General features: G+C 39.6%; 1 protein-coding gene across 1 annotated transcript in view; it reads right to left on the bottom strand.

The window, feature by feature from the left end:
• Ca10 (carbonic anhydrase 10) overlaps positions 1–23,859 on the bottom strand; it is a 478,661-nt gene that overhangs the window by 385,274 nt on the left and 69,528 nt on the right. Inside the window, exon 2 of the mRNA XM_013347571.2 lies at positions 19,231–19,305. Within this exon, the coding sequence (XP_013203025.1) occupies positions 19,231–19,305 (75 nt within the window). The remainder of the gene's footprint in view (positions 1–19,230; positions 19,306–23,859) is intronic.

The raw sequence follows: 23,859 nt of genomic DNA, 5'->3' as shown, positions 1-23,859 counted from the left end.
AGCATTCTGTTCTGTTTACTCCTCCCACCTATGTTTTAACCTATCAGGGCAAGCAGCTTCTTTATTTAATTAACCAATGACCTTCCTCCATCAGCAGATTGTAGGGCCACTGGCAGTGGGACCAGGATTTATCCCTACTGCTTGAACTGCCTTTTTGGAACCCATTCCCTTTGGAGGAATACCTTGTTCAGTCTAGATATATAGTGGGGAGGGCTTTGGTCCTGCCTCAGATCAATGTGTTAGACTTTGTTGATTTCCCACGGGAAGCCTTACCCTCTCTGAGGAGTGGATGGAGGTTGGGGAGGAAGGTGAAGGGAGCACAAGGAGGGGAGTGAAAAATTGAATTGGTATGTAAAATGAGAAAAGATTTTTTTAAATAAATAAATTGATTTAAAAACTTATCACAATAATAGACTCAAAACATTACTATGAAATTCTCTTATAGATGTAACAGTTCATTTCTTAGTAATTATCAACAGAAACAAATGCACACTACAATGGAAACTTTTTATATAGTTGTTCACAGTAACTTCATTTCAGATGGGCAAAAATCAACTCAAAATAGATCGGCAGCTCAAACATCCATCCGTAATTAACTATGGTATAGATATAGTCATTGCATGGCTATATAAAGAAATTAATTGTTGATACAGTCAGCAACATGGTATGAATGAGCCTTGAAGACACCATCATCCGAAGGGGAAAATGCGCCCAAATGCTATATACATCTGGTCTTACAGATATAAATCTGTAGAAAATACAAATCATGTTGACAGAAAGCAGACCAGTGATTTTAAGAAGTCAAGGGGTATGGCTATTTCATCAACTACAACTCAGTCCAGATAAACTAGGGAATTTTACTTTATGAAAATTATATAAAAATAAAAAAGAGTTTACAAGATTGAGTTTTTTTTTACATGCTACATTTTACATAGGTCCAATATAAACACCTAGCAATATCTTTTTTGAAAATTCTTATTTTAAAATAAATTCCATATTTTAATAATACTTTCAAGGCATCATAACTATTAAAATATACAGAAAAGGAAAATTATCCCATCATCCAGAGATAAACACACTTCATATTTTGCAGTTTTCCTCCTAGGGCTTTTCTCATATAGTTATGAGAAGATATAAAAGAAAATTGAACCATACTGTACATTTGATTTAATATCTTGCTTTTATTACTAAAACTATAAAGTTAAAATATACAATGTTTATTTTTCTGGTCAAAGAACTCAAACTATCTTGGTTTATAAGTATTGTCACCCTCTAGTTAGTAATTCTCTTTCCAACTTATCAAGTTTCAGTTGTAAAATATGTGTTGTGTGTAGAAAGGGTAAAATGCATGTGTAAGGGTCTTATAGTGCATGCATGCTCACATCCATGCAGGTATGTATGGAGGACATAGGTTGACATCTGGTGTCTTCATTTCTTTCCACCTTATTTACTTACTTATTCATTTATTTGGTGATTGAGTGGTTTAGTGTTTGCATGCGTGGGGACCACATGTGCCTTTCCCTGTGAGCCATCTTGCTATCCGTCTCTACCTTATCTTTTGAGACAGATTCTCTCCCTGACCCTAGATCTCACCAAATCAGTCTGCATGGTATATGTACCATACTGTCTCTACCCCCCGAGCTGTGCAAAACTACTTATGTGTGTAGCCCTGTGCCAAGCTACATCTGTGGGTACTTGCATTTCAACTCCAACCATCATACTTGAGTAGCAAGCTTTTTACATGCTAAGCCATCTCCCTAGCCCAGAAAATATGTTTTATGGTGAATAAAAACAACAGTAAAATAAAAGACTGAAAAGGTTCTATTAATTTCCATGTATATAAAAGCAAGTCAATTTTCAGATCATGATTCTCAAGTATAAGCTGATAACTCCTCCCAGTTACCACACAACATAAAAATTAGAGGGTGGTGCATTAATTGTCCTGAAGCATCTGAAGGAGTCCACTGAGATCCACTCCGGGAGGAATGTCTGGTTCCAAGACCATCCTATCTGCAGAAGATTTAGCCCTGCAGCCAGTTCCTGGGCATCCTTGCTTTCAGTCTTTGTTTTGGCAACAGATGTAATCAACCTCTCCACCGTGGGAATGCATCTGGGACACAGAATCCCTCCTTTGCAAAGATGAGAGACAGAGAAGTGCCCTGCAGGTAGTGATGAGTTCAGAAAGGAGCTGAGAGAAAAGCCTTCATCTGTATCTGGGGTGTGTAAACAATTTAAGCATCAACTGTTAGTTCATCTTAGAGGGAGTAAAACCATATAGGTGGCTTTTCCACTAGAGCTTGGCAGTCTGAACTCACATTGCTGAGTCATGGCAGCTAATGTGAAGACTGCACCAGGCGTGATTTCAGACGAATGCTGTTGGTTTCCGTGAAAATAAATCAAGGAATCATGAAAGTGAGTGGAGTCTGGACTCACAGTGTTGTTCTTTGGGGGATTAGTCAGAATCTAGCAGAGAAAGGAGCCTTAAGGGTCAGGTCGTGTAGGAAAAAAATCCAAATATGCTGAGAGGTCCAACAAAGTTTCTAATCTGACGATGCTGAGAACACACTGGAAAATAGTTAATTAGCCTGGGTTGGAGGTAGTAGCTCCAAAAAGGGGAATTAAGATTTACGAGCTTGGAAGCTGAACCCAAATTCCAGACTGCTTTGGATACCAGGAAGGGAGCACTGTATAAGGAATGCGAAGCCACTGAAGGGTTTTAATCAAGAAAGTAATAGGATGCTGTCGTGATTTGAAAGTTGGGTGTAATGGAGAAAATGAGATAAAAAAAAAAAAGGAGAACCATAAAAACCAGGCAGGACATATCCTAACTGTCTCTAAGTTGGAAATGAGGATGGTGAAGTGACAGGACAGTGGAAAGACGCATTCTGGGGTTGAAACCTGCAGGGGTCAGCAGAGCAGAGTGTGTCTGGAGGTAGAAAGAGTCAAGGTGTAGACAGAATTCCATGCCTTCTTCCCACAGCCACTCATCACTGAGTCCCACTGAACCCTAGAGAGGCCAGAGTGCACACAGCGGTATCGTGCTGACATCCTTCACTGTGAATTCTAGGGCTCTGCTGCTGCTGGGTTTTGAGTTCCAACTCTGCCACTTACTGACCTTGGGTAACTTACTAATCCACATACCTCAGTAGAAAAAATGGACCTAATAATCACTAATAATTTGTGGGATGGCTGAGAGGAATACATTAACAGTTTAGGGTCACATCTGGCCGAAAGGTTCATAAATGTTTGTTAACCAAAGCCTCGTCATGCTGACGCAAGCCTGTATTAACATAAATTGCCACACTGAGTCTGCTCCTGTCCTACTATGCCCGAAATGTTGCCTTTTGCATGTAATCCCATTCACTCTGTGGCTTAGTCTATCAACGATACGTGGGTAGAAGGGAAATGCCCACATCTTCTCAGACTTGTCCTGCCAATGTGATGGTTGCTCTTGAATAACCACAGTGGCAAGATTAGCAAAGCTGAAACAGAAGGTTTGACTCTCCTTACACCTAACTCTAATCTTCCATAATGGTGTTTCCAGATGAAACACCAACTTAAACTCAGCCTCAATTACTTACTGGCATCTTTGCTCTTATTTATCCAGAGCTTCACCACATGACTGCTCATACACACTTGATTACAGCCTCGTTTCTATTACCACTCTCCACTTTTTAAAAAATATTTATTTATTTATTTATTTATTTATTTATTTATTATGTATACAATATTCTGTCTGTGTGTATGTCTGTAGGTTAGAAGAGGGCACCAGACCTCATTACAGATGGTTGTGAGCCACCATGTGGTTGCTGGGATTTGAACTCAGGACCTTTGGAAGAGTAGGCAATGCTCTTAAACCACTGAGCCATTTCTCCAGCCCCCCACTCTCCACTTTTAAACTTTTCCTTAAGGTAAAAGCCTATTAAAGAAATAGGCACAATTGTAGGGGAGACCATGCCAGTTCCCCTTGTCAGGTAACAGGTTCTCTTGTTTGAAATAGGAACAAACAGTTAAGGATAACCAAACATATGAGGGAAAAAGTTACGGAAAAGTTTAGCAAGGAGAAAAGAAAAAGAATGAATTCAATTAGTTAAGCCTGTGGATTTGTGTATGTGTGTGTGTATACAGCATCTCTATGTGTGAATGACAGGGTCAAAGGACACAGAAAACAAAGAAATAATAGAAGAGTGTTTTCCTAGGCTAAATATGTAAGATATGGTGCTTGTATTTTTTCTGGCCATTTATTTCTTACCATTAAAGACCTGTGGATCAATTAGGAAAAAAAAATCGGTACTGTTAAAACCTGGGATCTAAACATTCTAAACACAAATAATAATAGCAAAATAGTTATACATTTAGGCACATCCGGGGGCATTTCTAAACTCCCAGGGTAGAGGTAATATCTTAAGTCAGCTAATTAAAAAAAAATATCATCTTAAAAACTATTTTTTGCGTTAATATTTATTTTCAAAGGCATCATATTTCTTATTCGGGGTGCTTTTTTGAGTTGACTGTAGAACACTGACAGGAAAAACTTTTAAGATGGGTAATTTTGAAGCTAGAATTTTGCTACCAGACAAACTGTCATTGAAGTGTAATATCAAGTTCTTACTCAGTATTTCTACGTCCCAGAGATTTGATCTCCCACACATATACCCTTTCTGTAAAAGCAAAATAAAACAACAAAAACCAAAACAACAACAACAAAAACAAAAAAATTAACTATGGACTTTAAAAATTTTAAAGTAGGTTCAAAAATTTACTACAATAAGTCAGAAGAATAGAAATCCAAGAAACAACACAAAATATAACAGGCAATGTGACCAATTGGTAACAACTTAGAAACTCATTCGTCTGCACAGGGCAAGAGACGTTTAAGCATGCCTCCAAGAAAACACAGCTGCTATAAAAACACAGCATTAAAAATAGAGTATAAATGTCTGCACTGCTGATTACTGATACTTCACAGAGCGACGTATTTGAAAAATACGTTAATATAATAAGACATTATAGACATAGTTTTATATTGATGGGGTGAAGGCCCATTTTCTCCTGAATTAACCATAGAAATAATATTTTCCTCCAGGAAAACAAACATAAGAAATACATGTACTAATTATAAAATGATTTAAAGGGAGCCTGCTTCTAGGCCATTGATGTGGTGGGAGAGGATTCTGGGAGGGAAAAGCAGAGTCTTCAAGAGTAAGGCAGATAGCCTCAGATGCATGTCAACAGTGTTTGTAAGTGGCTTGGCTATTCTGTGAAATTGAGGTGTTCAGGTGGGAGCCCGAACAGTCCTCAGGTCTGGAATACAAAGCTGTAACTGGAAAGCTCCCACAACGAGTGTGGGACATTTTCCAATCATATAAACCGAGTGAGCCTGGGTCTGCTTGTGGTCACAGGAAGAAGTGCTGGAAAACCAATTGTTTTTTTATTTAAAATGAGAAGAGATGAGGAAACACAGACACTGCAGGTGCTAAAGGGCCCCTCCATTATAGAAACGGTAGGCCTAGAAATGCGCACTATTTTAGAAAGGGAAAAGGAAGTGTCCAGAAAAGAATCTCAAGGGACGCAAGTTGGGACTGAGGAAGGACCAGAGGCTGATACCAGTTCCTAGTTAGGATGAAAAGAGCAAGGCCAACACAGATGTGGGAGGGTCTCTATAGCAGGCTGTCCGATCCGCTGGTTCTTTGTCCAGTAGGCAGAGCTGGGTCATAGCTTAGGTCAGTTTTCAGGTTTCCGTGAAGCCTCTGCGCTGATTTCCATAGTGACTGAACTAGTTTTGTAATCCCAACAACAGAGGAGAAAAACTCCCTTTCCCCACACCATCGATAGCATTTGTTGATGGTAGTTGTTCTGATGGAACCACAAGGCACTTTTAATTTGATTTTACAGCTAGATATGATGAAGAGTTTTAAAATGATTTATTGTCCAGGTGCATTTCTTCTTTTGAGGATCATTTGCTCAGATCATTAACCTATTTATAGAATGGCAGTTTTGGGGATAGTGGGTGGATTTTTATTACTACAGTCCCTCAAATATTCTAGATGTTAACTCTGTGTCTAAGTTAGGTATGATAAGGATATTCTCAAACCTAGAGGTTGTCTTTCCTTTCAGTTGACAGTTTATTTTGCTGTGAGGGAACTTTTTTTTTTGTTTGTTTTCGAGACAGGGTTTCTCTGTGGCTTTGGAGCCTGTCCTGGAACTAGCTCTGTAGACCAGGCTGGTCTCGAACTTACAGAGATCCGCCTGCCTCTGCCTCCCGAGTGCTGGGATTAATTTAAATTTCATGTGCTCTTATTTGTCAATTCTTGGGTCTGATTGCCATACTACTGGAGTTCAGCTCAGAAATTCAGTGCCTAGACTTACATCCAAGAGTATTTTCTCTATGTTTACCTTGAGAAGTTTCAGTATTTTTGGTTTTAATTCAAAGGCTTGGATCCAGTTTGAATTGCTTATTTATTTTCACACATATTTTGCTTATTCTTTGAACATGTCATAGATGTATTCAAAATAGCTTGATCACATCCATCATATCAAGTACTCATTCTTCCCCATCCCAGTTCCCCTAGGTCCCCCCAACACATCTGCATCCAAACTTCAAACTAACTAGTAATGAGTCCAGCTAGTATTAACCGTCTAAGCCTGGTTGTGGGGCCAACCACTGGGGAATCGGGAACCTACCAGTGGCCACACCCCCAGGGAAACATGACTCTTTTCCCTCAACCAACCCTCAAGGCTGGGTGGCTCCTGAGCCTAGAGAGTCCTTCTCCTGACCATGCTGCAGTTAAAACTAACTTCATACTGTGCAGGTTGAATTAACTCTTGTTCAAGGTGAGAAATTTTGCAACTATTATTTTTTTATAGAATATTCAGTTTTTCCAACAATTGTTTGTTAAAAATGTAGTCCTTTTTTTCCAGTACATGTTTTTGACAATTCTGTCAAAAATTAGGTGTACATAGCTGTTTTTATTTATCTCTAGACATCTTATTACAACCCACAGTTCTGGGTTTTGCTTCTGGTATCATGCTGTCTTTATGGTGGGGATCTGCAGTAGGTTTTGAGGGAAAGTGATGTAATGCCTGCCACAGGCTTGCTCTTTCTGCTTCAAATGGCTTCGCCTATCCAGGATCCTTTGTGTTTCCACATGAAATTTAGAGTTGTTTTGTATAGTTCCATGAAGATCGTCATTGGGATTTTTATGGTGATTGCATTGATTCTGTAGATGGCTTTTAGTGCAGAAGAATGGCTGATAAAAGCATAGTACATATACTCAAGGAAAAATGAAATTTGCCCGAAAAATGATTTGATTGCAAAACATATGAAGCAAGGTAACTCAGGCTCAGAAAGACACAAGCTTTTGTTCTCTTTCACACTGGATCCTAGCCTCTAAACTGTTCACTATGCATGTCCAGGTGAGAGTAACTTGGCCAAATCCCAGGAAACTAGAAAAGGGTCCATGGAACTGAACATAAAGAGGACTTCAGTGGGAGCATGGGAGGTGATAAGGACAACAGAAAGAAGTAGAAAGGGGAAATACGAGAGTGAAAGGGGTCCAGTATGGGAAGGGAGCACGGGGATGAGAGGGAATTTAAGGTGGGGAAACCAATGACGGCAACGGAAAGGTACTAAAACCGCATATGGAAAGATAATACTTTGTGAGCTAATCTTTAAAAACTGCAGAGAAGGGAAAAGATCTGACACTTGGCAGGAACTAGAGACCCATTTCTGTCTAGTGAGGAAGAAGAGTACTGGCAGAATAATTTGAATGTGGTATATAAAACTCATCAGTCACCACAGGCCTTACAGTGGATTGCTGAGGAGAAAGAAGGCCTCCAGTCCCAGCCATTATCACACAACTGTGACCCCGCAAGCTAGTCTAGCTAGACAGAGAAAGCGAAGTTGGCTTACTCATATTGTCGAATGTCCAAGTCAGGATGTACCACATTAAATGCTTGATGCATAGAATCTAGTGTTGCACAATTTGTCTCTTTGAGAATGTTCTAGAATGCTAGATTACAGAATACAAAACATTGTCCAGCCATGCTTTTGTAAAAGAAGTAAGATTCCTGGCTGGAGGTTATAGTCTTTCTGACTTTGATTACCTTTCGCCTGACATAAAAACAAACCTGAGGTTAAAGCATCCTGCTGAGTGCTCTGTAAACAATCACATTATCACACAACGACTCAGTGGGCACTATTTACTATCAGGGCATCACAGTGCAGCTCAGTGAAGCTATGCCCGTGGCTTGTGGAGGCAACTAGGGCATGTCTTTCAAATGGCCTTTGCAAAGAGAGGGCTGATGGATTTTCATGTAGCTGGGAAGCCAGGGTTTGGGGGCCACACCATGGTTATGAACCCATTAAATTTGATTTGCAGAAAGTAGTCGCATTTATTCAATGGTCATTAAACCACCACAGCTCTACTTTTGGGGATTTAGTGAGGGGAAAGGTGCTGAGCCCATGACTGTATATAATGCGACACCTAAAATATTTGATCTCAGAATAGATACTTCAAATATACTCCCACTAAGCAACCCAATTATTTTCTGTAGTAACCATACAATCCACAGTCGCAACAAAATAATCAATGCTTTTGATTCCTTAGTTTCAGAGCAATTTAAAAACACTGATAGTTAAGGTATTAGTTCACAATAAGATATTCTGGATATGAGAGGAAAATTACCAAAGAAAAATATACATTGCTTTGTGCTTTAAGAGAGAAGTGCAATAAAGAATCCAACTAGTCATATGGAATGACACCCTGAAATAATAAAAAAAAAATTCTCACTTTCTGTGTTTATAGCTATCATAGTATTTTTGTTTAGTTTGAATCAAACCATTAAAATTCTGGAAGATAGAAGACTAGGGTGTAGAAATGGCAGCTTCTCTTCAGCCAGCCACCAAAGTGGAACCTTTAGAACATGCTCTCCAAACAAACACGGGGAGCTGAGTCTCTATGTGTTGAAGACTGGTGACTGAGGGTTCCTCCAATTAGCTTCCAAAAAGAAAACATGACCACTTAAGGGATAAATAACAAAACATGCACTAATTCGAAGACTATACGCATATTACTTGAACTCAGCAGGGTATACAGCAACTACTTTGAGTTTAGACTCACAAAAGACTTTGAAGAGGAGATTTTTATTACTGGAGGGTTTAGAATCTCCAGCACCTCAAGATACCTAAATTGCAGTCAAACTTTAATCAATCTTCATTATTTTTACTCAATTTTGTACAGACAGTGAACAGCCCTACTGCCTATACTCAGCATACACCACTCTTACTGTGCCTGTCTTGGCAAACTAGAGCTCTAGGTCCCAAAGCTCCAGAAGTACATCTCAAGGAGTTGAGTAGTTTCAACCACTTGTATCGATTGGCCAGACATTGCCTTGTGACATCAGAAAAGCTGTGTGTCTCAGAAGAACAGGTATAAAAGTCACTGTACTGGCTGCTTTTGTCACTGCTGTGACAAAACACCTGTCCAAAGCAATGGAAGCAAGGGCTTATCATTTAAGGACATAGCCGTCACAGCAGGAAAGGCATAGTGCCTAGGTGCATGAAGCAAGTGGTCTCATTGCATCTACAGCCAGAAAGCAGAGAGCAATGAACACTGTTGTTCAGCTGGCTTTCTCCTTTTTATTTGGTCTAGGACCCAAGACCATGGGTTGTAGTGTACACATTTGGAGAGGATCTTTGAACCTCTCTGAACTCAGTCTAGAAACTATCTCACAAACATGATCAAAGGTTTGACTCCCAGGTGATTCCTGATTTTGTCAAGATGACAATTAATATTAACCAACAGAACCACTGCATGGGAGTACTCGTTTAATGGACTTAAACAAACTTGTACTGATGTAAGTATGGAGTTGTCCACTGAAGTTGTATCTCTATATGCAATGTGCTGTCTTTAGAGTGTGTATTTTAGAAGCTCTCCTGAGTAGGGAGATGTATTAGGAAGGCAATATGGTGGTAAAACTGAGCAGGACTTTTCCATTTATGTGTGCGCTGCTATGACTTAGCTTTGAACTATGTCTAAAAAGACTCATGCATGAAAACATTGATCCCCAAGCCAGCAGTGGCATAGAGGGGTGACTGGATTATAAAAACACTAAGTTCATCAATAGATTAATTCATTGATAAATAGGATGGTGACCAGTAAGCTCTTTGGTAAGAACTAGGTCAATTTAAATGTACTTTTGAAAGGTATATGGGCCCCTGGTTCTTTTCTCTCTCCCTCTCCTCCTCTCTCCCTTCTTCCCCTCCCTCTTTCTTTCTCTGATTTCTGGCCACCGTGAGATGAACAGCTCTCTCCTTCTCTCCTCTCCCTCTATCTTTCTCTCCTTTCTGTTCCTCTCTCTTTCTCTTTTTCATCCCTCTCCATTCTTTTCCTCTTTCCCTCTCTTTTTCTCTTCTTGCCCTCCCTTCTCTTTCTTTCCTCTGAGCACCATGAGGTGAACAACAGCCTCCTTTGCTACACGTTCTTAGTACCATAAAGCTCCGCCCAGCCGCAGACTTGCTGCAAGTTCAAGAGACCATGAAGCATAACCTTCTAAACCAGGACTCAAAATAGATCTTTTTCACAATTGTTTCTGTATTTTGTCACAATGACAGCTGATTAAAATCACATGTTAATAGTTACAAGGAATAATTAGCTCCAACATTTCACTTTGCATTTTACAAAAAAATCTAAAATACAGTTCCCATTGTCTTTATTTTATATATGAGTGAAGTGAGGCTATGTGTGGTTTGGTGGTCTCCAAACGTTATGGAGTTGTTACTTGATATACTGGGACTTGGAGCTCAATTTAAGAATCCAGTGCACTTTCTGTGATTCGGTTCTGAAGTGAGGGAATAACAGGGCCGGGCTTAGATGGGGTGATGAACAGAAGTGCTTATGACTTGCAGGGAGGTTTCATCTGTTATTCAGTAGTAGTTCAGATCCCATTATGTTTCATACACCAGTCTTGCTCATTTTCACCTTGTCTACCTGGCAGATGCCTTCACATTTGAAAAATCCTGTCTCGGGAGAATTGTTCATCTATGAAACCTTCTCAAAGACAGAATTAGTTGTTTTTTCCTTTATGTGCCCAGTGGATCTCATCACACATACTGCCTGCTTCCCATACCTTATCAGGCTAAATCATATATCTCTAAATCCGACTGTGAACTCCTGAGACCAGAAGCTGAAGCTTTTCCAATTTGTATTCCTGCTGTCTAGAAAGGTGTGTGGCACGTAGCAGACTCACAGTACATCTTGAACAATAGGCATCCAATTTCTGGGGAAAAAACAAGACTGAAATTATTTGTAATTGAGAACCAGTCAAGGCAGCATCCCCTTTCCAGACAGGGAAGGCTGTGCCCATTCAGTTCTTGCTTCCTCTTAGAGATGAGAGATCAGAAACTGAGACAATTACATCACTGACTCGGCTTCCAAACGCCAATATATGCAAAATGCAAAGTTACCATGTAATGAAATCAATATTCTATTTCTTAGTGCTGCTAATACCTTCCAAGCTGCTAATCATATATCATATCAACAAACAGAAAATATTAACGATAGAATGAATCTGTGAAAGTCATGTTGCTTAACAGCCTGTTTTATATGTGAGAAAATCAAGATCCCTAGAGATAATCTCACTTGGGTTTTCATGTTTGGTCAGTGGGAAAGCCGAAGTGGTGAGGACTTTCTACCAGCCTTTGGCCTTCCTATGATCTAAAGGGGGCAGATAGAAGAACAAACACAGGAATCACCTTGGGGAGAGTGTACTTATATACCTACTCACCCAGCCCATGCTCAAGAACATACAGTGGATAAAACAAGAGTTCAGTTCTTTATTACACCGATCACTTGCACAGATGTGTCATGCCTTTGACCAGACACTACACCCTAGATTGTTCTTTCTTTTTGTTAATTCCAGATACTATCCTGAAAGGAAATTACAACACAATTTTCGTCTTAAACAGTAAACACCACAAATAGTTTTGAAGCAAAGAATGATTTCCTGAAGCCCTGTGTCAGGAGGGACTTTAGAGTAGTGTGGTTTAGAGAGACACTATAGACCAACTCAAAGAGCCCAGTGCCACCACTTACCTACTCTATCACCATGATTAAACCTCTCATTTGTTGAATCTTTCTTTTCTGCACATTAATGAGGATGTGTGGATGAGGCACAACCATGAAATGACCGTGTACCACTAAGAAATGTAATGGAAATGGCAGTCTACCTGTATTGAAACTTTCCACCCAGAACTACAATTCCAGTTTATTCATGAGAAAACCATCAAACTCATACTGAAGGATGTTCTATCAAGTAACTATGCAACACATGGCAAAACTAACAGTAAGGAACACCGAAGAAAAAGTGAGAGACTTTCATTGCCCAGATGGGACTAAGGAAACATTATGGCTATACAAAGGTGTACTCCAAATTGGATAGAAAAGACATTTTGTTGAAATATTGGGAAATCTAAAACAACCTATAAATCAGTTGAGAGTTATATACTACAGTTGGTGTCTATCTTGTGACAAAGGCATAGCATACAGTAATGTAAGACATAAAGGGTTCCTGGAAAGTTCCAGCATTATCTTTTTAACATTTTGTGAACCAAAAATTTTCCCAAATAAAAAATTCTTAAGATGATAATTATAGAGGCATGGTATTTATTTATTTAGTCTGTTGCTCAGTTTGTTCCTTACATATAAAACAGAGGAAAACAAACTGTATTCCACCCAAGAAGCAGTTTCTTAATCACATTCATACAGTCTAAGCAGGAGGAACACACCTCCAAAGAACCACTCTCTAGACCTGATTCTACCACTGCGAACTTAGTGTGTAATGTCACTTGCCTTATGTTGTCTTCTTATGGATTACCTTAGATGGCAAAAGAGACTTCAGGGTATGATTAGATTAAGATTTTGTGCCTCTGTACAAAGAAGTGAGAACTACTGTGTTTGGTCAAATTCTAGGATGGCCTCAGAATTCTGAATTTCAATAGTAAGCAGCTTTAGAATGAAAGGTATCTTTTGATCTGATGGAATTTCACCCTTCTTATTTACTGTCTAGGGTCAAAAATGAAGAAATTTTGCAGACATGAATAACATTGTCCACCAACTGACTGGAAGTTATCCAAAAGACCATTACTCTGAATGGGTCTGATCTTCAACCAAAGAGAACATAGAACTTCCCAAAGTTCCCAGGCAGAGATTTAAGGTAGAGAGCTACCTTCTTGTTATCTTTGAAGCAATAGCCAATATGAAGAAGAAACCCTCCTGAGCCTAAGCTCTCAGCCCTAGAGAGGAAGCAAACTCTTCCAAGTCCATCAGGAGCACAGCATTAGACAAGCATAAGTTAAAATGATGCTTTTGACAGAGTTATCATAGAGGACCCAGCTAAGTCATACTCAGATTCTGACTCAGGGAATCTGGGAGACAGTAAATATGTGTTGATTACATAAGTGGTGGCAGTTAACACAGTGACAGAAACCGCTGTGGGTTCTGTTTACTACAGGAGGGGTGCTGGGTATGTATGACTTTAGAGACATCCTAGATCAGCAAGAACTTTGTCTTCTTGTTTGTTTTCTTGCCTAGGATTGCTGGGGAGAGAAGAGCTATTTGTATCACTGGTGTCAAGCCTGAGACTTTTTTTTTTAAACAAAAGGAATAGGCCTTTGGCAAAACACAGCTAATTAGACTTCAGTATGCCACCACAGGTGGTTGGAGATAATTACATTCATCTAATAGTCTTGAGATTTAAAGACTACCCAGCAAGAAAATGTTGGAAAAGAGTGTTCGGGGAGAGTTTACTGTCCAAGATGAGCCACTTGTACTTGATTTTAGAGAGAGCAGCGTCGGATGCCATGGTGAGTTAATGAAACTCCTTAGTTCCAGTCCTGATCGTAAATATTAGCAGTTGTGGCAAGTTCTTCTGTTGATCATTCTGATGGCCACGGACTCAGTTTCAGGACCTTGTGATGATTTCTGTATCTTCAGGGAGAAGTAATGGCTCATAACTGTTTCTCTGTCCTCCTGTTACTCCCAGAACCTCTATTAAAATACTAAGTATGCATCAGTCTCTGACCACACTCACTATCAAAGCACCTGGCCTCTGTTTCTTTGCACTCACCGGAATGACCTTTGCTCTGTTTCTCACGCATAGCTTGCCCATGCTTGCCATCATATAGACCTTACGACCTGGAATCCTTCTCTGAGTCCATTTATTAGACTAGTAGGTAGTGTCCTGGCTAATCTCTGGTTCTAACTTGCTGTGGCTTTATAGGTAGGGACTCCCTGAATTTTAGACTATTTCTCCTAGACTTTCAAACAGTAGTTCTCAACCGTCCTAATGCTGTAACCTACTAATACAGTTCTTTGTGTTGTGGTGACCCCCCCAACCATAAAATTATTTGTTGCTACTTCATAACTGTAATTTTTGCTACTCTTATTGCTTGTCATGTAAATTTCTGATATGCAGAATATCTGATATGTGACCGCCAAAAGGGTTGTGCCCCACAGATTGAGAAGCACGTCCTTAAAGCATGCAGTGTTGGGCCAGCAAGAGAGCTCCTCAGGTAAAGTGCTTATTCTGTAAGCCTATTGATCCCCATTTGATACCCACAGCCCACAAAAAATGCAAGGCAAGAACTAACTCCACAAAATTGTTTGTTGACTTTAACACATGTCTAGTAACACACACATGCCTATATACATGCTTTGTAGACACAAAATAAAATGGAGAAAAAACAGTGATTTCCCTTTGCATGCATTGGAGTTAATACTGTTATCATTACCATAATCATTATCATCATCATCATCATCATCATCATTACTTCAAGGGCTGAGGATCATGTCTGTACAGTCAGGCCTTTCTTTTCACCTTATTCTTTCTTATGTGCTTGTTTTAACCCAAGTCAATTAAGTAGATGTACAGGGACTATTGTAGGGAAGACCTGTGCTGTATCCTGATGGTGCAGGAGATAAGAGGAGAGGAGAAACCCTGTCCTTGAAACCTTCACTGTTTCTGTCTTAGTTCAAACAATCTCTTTTTACTTGAACTTTGCAATATTGTCAATCTCTTCCTTGTTTCTTCAGAATCTTTGGCTTCTAGAATATCAACTAGTACATCACTTCATGATCAGAGCCCTGTTGCTCTCTAGGGTTAATGTCCAGAGCTCCTCTTGCTCTACTGGGCCATGTACCTTTCAAGGTTTCCAAGCCTTTGTCTATCTTGCTTTTCTTTCTGAAATTCCATTTCTCTTCCTCTCCTGTAGAGTGCTACTGATCCTCAGGGCTGTGCCTCCCCTTCTGAGGGTTAATAACTCCCAAACATTTCTGAGAGGAGTCCTGCAAATATTGTAAGATAGGAGCCATTTATCTGTCTTTCTCCCCTTGCCTCCTGAGATTGAGGCCAGGGTAAGCTCTTTAGAATTGTGTCTCAGGGCCAAATATAACTTTTTCTAGGGAGGTCAAAGGACAGCATCCTGGGTCACTGTGCTCAGGGGCTTGGGTCTAGGGACCTGGGGTGAGCCTTAGCAGCTGACAGAATCTAAGAGGGGTTTTTACCTTCTCCAGAGCTTCATAAGATTGAGAAAATACATGATCCATGGGTGTGATTCACAGCATTAGAAGGGAAGCAAGCACAGGTCATTTTGTTTTAGGATAAAAAAGAGACTTCCCTTGTGAACCTTACCACACAAAGCAGATATTGGGGTGTCCAATGGTTGCATATTATTTCTAAAAGTGGCTCCCTTATTACACTGCAAGCCCCAGAAGTGAAACATCATCACTGTATGCCATAACATCCCACAGCATGATGTCTCCTAAGGGAAGATGCTCATTTTGGAACAAGTAGAACATGGATAGACAGTGTTTGGCACATATTCCAGAAGTGTGTTAAAGACATGTGTGTATTTATACTAAATTAAAAAATGTGTTATATATATGTGATATATTTATAACACACATTTTTATTATTTAATAAATATAATTTAAATGGTACCAAACAAACTTTCTGCTAACTCCTCAACAGCGTAATTAGCCTAATATTGTTTTTTTTGTGTGAACATATATATGCTATTTATTTTGCTCTTGTTACTTAACAGTTTCACACATTTCTGCGATGAAATCTAGTCATTTCATCCCCCACCTCCTCTCCTCGACACTCCCCCTCTCACTGGAGTCCTTCTTTTCAATAAGTCCCTTGTGCACTGAACTTTTTAATCCTCTTTTTGTGTATGGCTCGTTGAGGGTAGGTGGGAGGTTACTGACTGGAGCTGCGCAACTTATCTGTGGCTACTCAATTGAGGAAAGTGGCATCCCCTTCCCACAACACCTTTACTATAGTTGGAGCCCAGTGACATATATGTATATATGTATATATATATATATGTATACACACACACACACACATATATATATATATTCCACCATTTCTCTCTCACATACACAGTATAACAAGAAAATGGTTTAAATAATAAGAGTGACCTTCCTATATTTCCATTCTGCTGTCTTCAATGTCGCTTGTGGCTTTAGTACTCAAGTTTATTCAGCAGACTTCCTTTCACACTACTGCACGGACAGAACCAGTAATCAGTTGTGTGTGTTGGTCAGTTGTCCAGAGAAAGAGAACTAATGAAATATGGGAAGGAAGGATATGGGAGGACACAAGCACACATGCACATGTGCGTGCACACACACACACACACACACACACACACACACACACACACACACAGGGGCAGGGTAGGGGAGAGGCAGGAAGACAAACAGACACCAGAGCATTTCTTACTAAATGTCTGGTAGCATGCTCTATACTCTAGTCCTTACGTAAATTAGTCATTAAAGTGTTGCTGGCAAAAAGAAGAAAAGAAGGAGGAGGAAGAAGGGAGAATAATATGTAGGAAAATTAAGAAGAGGAAGAAGAAGGAAATCTCTACTGTTGCTGTAGATATTAGTTGTGTGCAGGGTGAATAGTCCAACAAAATCTGGGCTTTGCTTTCAAAGGAGAGCCTGCTGAGGGGAGGCTAGTGGAAGGCCTATTCTAAGCTGCTCAGCAAGAAATTCTGATACATACCACACAGGCTGAATCATGCTATTCTACACCATTATTAGCCTTGTGACAGAACTGGTTCTCTGGAGCTATGCCTTTATGGTCTATCTAGCCATTTAGATGGGTGAATTCGGTTTGAGTAAGAGCTATGTTCTAGTTCCTCTTCACTATCCCCAAACAAGGGGCTCTGTATCATGGAAGTGTTGCATGAACACCACCCAAATGACCAAAGTAGGGCATTTTGGCACCAAGTTAACCTTTCTTTTGCCACTGCTGTGGCCTTTTATGTGTTTCTCTCCAACACAAGTTCTATAGCCACAACTTGTATGCATACCAGGCTGGAAATGCAGAAAAGTAAAACTCTTGAGTCAGCATCAAAGGAAAGATAATTGATACCCAAGGTTGTCTCGAAAGCATAAAACAAGTCAGTCACACTAGGGCTTTGGACACATATAAAGAGGATATAAAAACCAAAACAAATAGTATAAGTCAGGCAAAATGCTACAGAACCACATGCTACCTAAGGGTATGACAATCACTGCAGCTGCTCTCTGCAGAGGCAGAAGTAATTTAGAAATGAGGAACTCTCCTCAGTTGCTCTAATCCCATATTCTCAGGTACACAAAATATCATGGGTAACACAATTTCTGTACTATCATGCATATAAAAACGGTTTCTCTTAACAAAATACACGTCTTTAAGTCTTTTATATCATATATAGGGATTCTGCCAACTATAAATATCAAGTGACAGGTATCTATACCCATTTAAGAAGACATATAGTGTATACAACTTACACAATTGCTATTAGAAACCTGGCCACTGGTGGGTGAATTAAATTCAGTCTCTGTGCACACTGGGCTGAAGAACAATGTGCCATGTGCCGTGGCATGTTTGTGAAGTTAGGACTGGAGAGCGCTGAGGCTCTCCAGCAGCCAGCTGGCTTTTTCCCGAGTCACCCACTCTCCTTTACCATGCATGTCTTCCTCCAAAGAAACAACCCCAGCAATACTTATCGTTGTCCCATGACAGAAATGGTGAAAGGAATTTTGCAAGCGCCTTCTCTTTGCCCAGCTTATGTGAAAAGCTCTACAGAAGAAATAGGTAAAAAGACAGAGCAGTCAAGAATGAACAGATGACCTGGGACAATGCACATTTTACCTGTGACCAAGTTTGGAACCCTCAGCCAGTTCTTTTGATCTTCTGTTCTGAGCACCACGGGTGAAGCTCGTGGGAGCTGCCTTTCTGTCTCTCTCACATACATTGAAGCTCTTGGGAGCTGCCTTTCTGTCTCTCTCACATCTAGCAAGCTAAAAATACCAGGATATATGCCGCCCTTCCATGTCTTTTTCCCTTTAAACTCTCATTCCTTCCTTTGCTTCCCTCCCTTTCTGATATCTTGTGGGATGGTCTATGGATTTTATGGTTAATGCCAAGTTGTTAATTCCACCTATTATGTAAAGAATAGGATCATTATGAGTAAGGGACGTGGTAGAGAAAGAACCCTCTGCTCTCCTTTTCAACTGAAGTCACAGTATGCTTCTGGCTGGCGCCTGCCTTTGGTGCTCAGTTCACTGCCCGCATGCTGACAGTATCCACACATGACCTGTTATTTTTAGATGGCACTTGGCTTGATCTGCTGAGTCTTGAGCATGGATTCTGACGCATTGACATCAGTGGCAGCATGTATCCCAGCAAGCTTCATTGTCGTGGTCAGTCTGTTCAAGTTTCCGGTTTCATTAGTGTTAAGAACAGTCCTTTCTCTCTTGACCAAGTGCGGGCAGAGAGCCTCTGCTTTCAGCCTTCTACTCTCCCTCTCTCTAGAGGAGGCTCCTACTGATGGAATAACCTGAGGCTTACAGGCTTACACAGAAAAATAATGTGTCACATATAAGTTAGGGCTCACAAAATAAACCTTTCCTTAATGTATGCAATACTCTTCCAGCACTTTATAGACTCTCCTGACTTTCACAGTATATTTCAGGCCATGTAGCCAATGTGACATTGTAGAAATAACACTGACATTCATCAAATTCTGTTTTATAATCACTTCACGAGTACATAGGAGTATGAGGTGTGACTAGTAAATGATAAATGGGGTGTTGAGTATTTCTATCTCCTTAAAAATGTTTAAGGAACAAAATGAGTTGAAATAATAGATAAAAATAAAAGTGCATTTACCTGGAACAAAGCTTCCCTGGACCACCTCCTTGTAAGCCCACCAGCCTTCATGGATTTTTGGTGAATTCTGTTGAGCTAAAGGAGAAACAAACAAGAAAGTAGATTAAGAATTAACAATCTTCTCCTTTTTTTTTTTCTTCAAATGTACCATTAGCATGTAAATTTCTTGTCATAGATTTTTATAACTATTTGGATATTTTAAAATTTTTATTTAAAAGAATTTTCCATACAATACATTTTGATGATATTCTTTCCTCTTCCCCAACTCCTCCCAGATCCCTACATCTCCCTAAGCATCCAATTAGATGTTCTCTCTCTCTCTCTCAAAATAAAAAAAAAAATCAACAAGAAAAATAATAACAGCAACAAAAATTCTCCGAATACAGCATGGTTCCTAAAGCAGCACACTCAGTTAAAGAGGATGACCTCCCCAAAACACAGGAGGACTTGTCTTTTTAGGTCAAGGATATAGGAGAAACTGCTTTTCTGATAGAACCTCCAGACAAGCTCTTTAAGGTATTTAGATATTTTTATGGCAGTAAAGACACATTGATTATGTTTGGTTTATTTACCTGCTATCTTCTTGACTTCTACACACGGACACACACAGAGACACACAGAAACACACCACTTGTTGGACTCACGTGCGTACAAATCTCAAAGAGTATGTAAAAACTGTGTCCTTGTTTGTTTAAACTGTTTTCGTATTTTAGTTCTCAGCTATGGTGAAGAAGACTCAGGAGATGCAACCAAACTTGCAACCTGTTTTGACTAAACCAAACATTAAACCTTTATTTATTATGTTAGTTTTATTCAACCTCCCTTTTCTAAATCCTAGCTTTGAGATGCATCATTTTGTGCTCCAGAGGATAGGCACAGGATGTCAGGCTTAAAAACAAGGCTTTGTGTAGACAAGGGACTTGCTAAATCCCTCTGCATTCCAGATGCACCTGTAATGTTTTTCTGTGCCTATGAGACTGGAACCTTGCAGCTGGTGACACCATGGTTGAAGGGTAGCTGTTGACAGAAGACAAACAAAAGAGAAGTCCAACCTGAAACTGACAGTGGAGCTTGGGACTTTGGAGACATACAGAAGGGTGACAAAGAACTGCTTGGAAGGTCTGGAATATCATCAGCTACAAGTGGCTCAGCCCGAGTCTAGGGAGTAGATGCAGCAACATGCACCAGATTTCCGGGCGCTTTGGATTCCCATGTGTTATAGAGTCCAGATGTTTGCATTGCACTGGAAGTTCCTGAAGGCATGACCGGCTCCAGAAAACAGATGGAGAAATCTCTAAGTGGATGGACAAAGACCACCCTCCGTGCCAGAGAAAAAGGGTTAGGATTCAGGAAGCATTTTGATAGTTTTTTTCTCTGAGCATTGGCATTGCATGATAGATACTGCTTCATTCTCTTCCTCAATACATTGATGGGCCACTGCCACAGGAACAAGGGGAGAATCCAAAGGCTTAGAAATTCATGACATGAATCTAGATGACACATAATGCAGTCAAGTCTAATAGCCCCACTCCCCCTTTGTGGAAACACTGCGTAACACTTATCTGGGTGCAGATTAAATGCAATTCAAAGATAATACAACTTTTCAAAACAGATCAAAACTAAACCTTAACATTTTAAAATGAAACTCGATCTGAACCCTTCTGGTTCTCTAGGTAGTTTAGAAAAGACTCGTATTTCTGCAACCTTGAAAACATTGGTCTTGAACTTCATCTACCAGTGAGTACATTAGAGATAATTCAGGAAAGTTTTCATTATCTCAGACAGGAACCTTTCAGTCTTATCAAGACTCATGTGTGTGTTATCATATCAAGACTGTTGAGAATGTAAGTAAAAACCATAGCCTTCTTTATTTACTATGACTGCCAGTTGTTGGGCATTGTCTCGGTTATGTTTTATCATTTAAATGAGGATCCATGGGGTGGACTCAACAATCTGTTTTTTATACAGCTTTTTACCAAGCCACTTTACAAATTTATTTTTAATTTATATTTATCTGTATGAAAGCTTAACACCTGTGTGTTTGACCATAAAGGCCAAAAGAAGGCACCAGAGTCCATGGAGTTGGAGTCATAGGTGGCTGTGAGCAACCTGATGTGTGTACTGAGAACGGAACTCATATACTTTGGAAAAACACTCTTAAGCACCAAGGCATCTCCAGCCTCTAGCTGAAATATATATGATATATCAACAAAAAATGTTTTAAATGATATATTTTGATCACATCCTTGTTTCTCTCTCTCAGATCCTCTGAGATCATTTCCACCACCTTATTCACCCAACCTTATGTCTTCTATCTCTCATAAACAAACATAAAAACGTTAAAAACAAAAGCAAAACAAATAAAACAAGTAAGACCAAACACACACACACACACACACACACACACACACACACACACAGAGAGAGAGAGAGAGAGAGAGAGAGAGAGAGAGAGAGAGAGAGAGAGAGGAAGAGAGAGAGAACTGGACAATGTGTAGAGAGACTTTGGAGCACTCAGTCCTAAATGAGATGTCTTTATTAAATCCCTCCCCTCAAGGTTCAGGGATCTATGATAAAGAGAAGGTGGGAAAAGTCTGTAAGAGCCAGAAATTACCAATGACTTCAAGAAAACAGTGTCTTTGGAATACAATAGGACTGATGCATGTACAAATAAACAAACAATAACAACAACAACCACAAAATACTTCCCAATAAACAAGAGCAAAAACATGAAGTTAATTTTGCGTTGGCCAGTTACTGATCATGGGGTCTGCAATGTACTGTGTTGATATCTTCAGTGACACACCATTTGAGAAAACTGATTTTTCCCTTTACCAACAGGTATCAATTACAAATAGCTTCTTTTATGGGTAGAACCTCTAAAAGAGCTGGGACCCCATCTGCCTTATACCTGTGCAGGCTTGTGCATGCTGTAACAGTCTCTGTCAGTTCATATGTACAACAGTATTGTTGTATGCAGAAGGCACTCTTTCTATGGAGTCACCCATAACTTCTGGCTTTTACATATTTCTACCTCCTCTTTCTCATAGAGCTTTGAGGGTAGGGATTTGTTAAAGAGTCTTATTTAGGACCAAGTTCTCCAAAGTCTCTCACTCTTTTCATACTATATGGCGGTGTGTCTCTGTTTTAATTCCCATCTATTGCAAGAAGAATCTTCTTTGAGAAGGGTTGACTGGGGTACTGATGTGGGTCCCACCCTAGTGTAGGAACCCAACATTTTATTAGAGAATTTGCATATATTGAAAAAGTTTGACATAAAACTTTAATTGTATCATAATCAAGAAATTAAAAAAATACAATTTCTCATAATATTGTTTCTGTACACAAAACTTCCATGTAATACACTATGAAGAATCAATTAGCAAACCAGCTCTTACTGTGAAGACATGTGCAGGGCTCAAGAGCCAAGAATGGTTTTGCACTTGTAAATGCTTGAAAAAAAAATAAAAAAAATAGCAATAACTTATGATATGAAAATTATTTAAAATTTAAACTTCAGTGTTCACAAATCATTTTGGCTCTCTATGCTTAATTGCTTACACATTACAAACCAATTACTTTCTTTGGAAGGACGATGTCTAAAGAGCTAGAAGTCATTGGCTTGCAAACCCTGAAATGTTTCCTGTTAGTCTTTACTAAAAAAGAAAGTGGTGGCAGCTAATTCATACACATAAAATTCAAAAAAAGAAAATCAATGTAAAGAATATAACAGTTTAGTTGCAATTGTAATTCCATAAGAGAATTACAAGGAGCGCGATTTATAATAAAACATTGTATGTTTCAACATGTACACAGTGGGGCACGGCACGCCTGAACGTAGAGTGAAGAAACTGGATGCTGGATGGAAACATGTACAAATAATCTCCATGTGTTGTGTAGGAGGTTTCTGAATTATGGCCTCGCTGACAGAGGTGATTTTCCAAAATAAGGAAAAACACACCTCTTTATGAGCATTTATTTTGTTAAAGAACAGGGGTTAATAAAGTCTGTAAGAGATACTTTGTGTTCACACACAAAGTGGAGCTTGTTGGTTCAGAAAAATAAAACATTTTCCACTCCCTTGAATATCTGCTGGGACATGGGATCATTTATCATTGTTTGGAACTGTCTAATGTACTAGAGAACACATAGTGTCTATGCCACCCCTCCCTTTTTTTGGAGTTAATTGCACCTTTTTCATTATAACACTCTCAAGAGCCCTCATTAATTTCCAAAATATTTCTCTAGGAATGGTGACACCCTGTTGACAGTCTCTGACCTATGGGACTATTTATAACATTATTTGTGTCTTCTAAATGAGCTCGAGTGAAGGATTATATTGAATGCTAAGCAGAGGACGATGCTTTATTTCAGTAGATGAAGGAGGCACATCTTACAGAGGGAGAGGATGGCAGTCAATACCAACGTACATCCTTACTCAGGCTGAAAATTTTAAGAAGTAGCATGAGGATAGTGGAAGAGTAGTCAGTCATTCCCCGAGGTGGGTAGCTCGAGAGAGGAACTAAACTTTGAGCAGAAGAGAAAACAAAGCACATGCACAGATAAAGAAAGTAGAAAGAAAAACAGAGTCCAGAAATTCAGCACAAAGTGGAGTGCCTTGCTGCAACA

The sequence above is a fragment of the Microtus ochrogaster genome, chromosome 7 (assembly GCF_000317375.1).
Source record: "Microtus ochrogaster isolate Prairie Vole_2 chromosome 7, MicOch1.0, whole genome shotgun sequence".
NCBI lineage: Eukaryota > Metazoa > Chordata > Mammalia > Rodentia > Cricetidae > Microtus > Microtus ochrogaster.
This window is presented reverse-complemented; position numbering and strand designations above follow the sequence as displayed.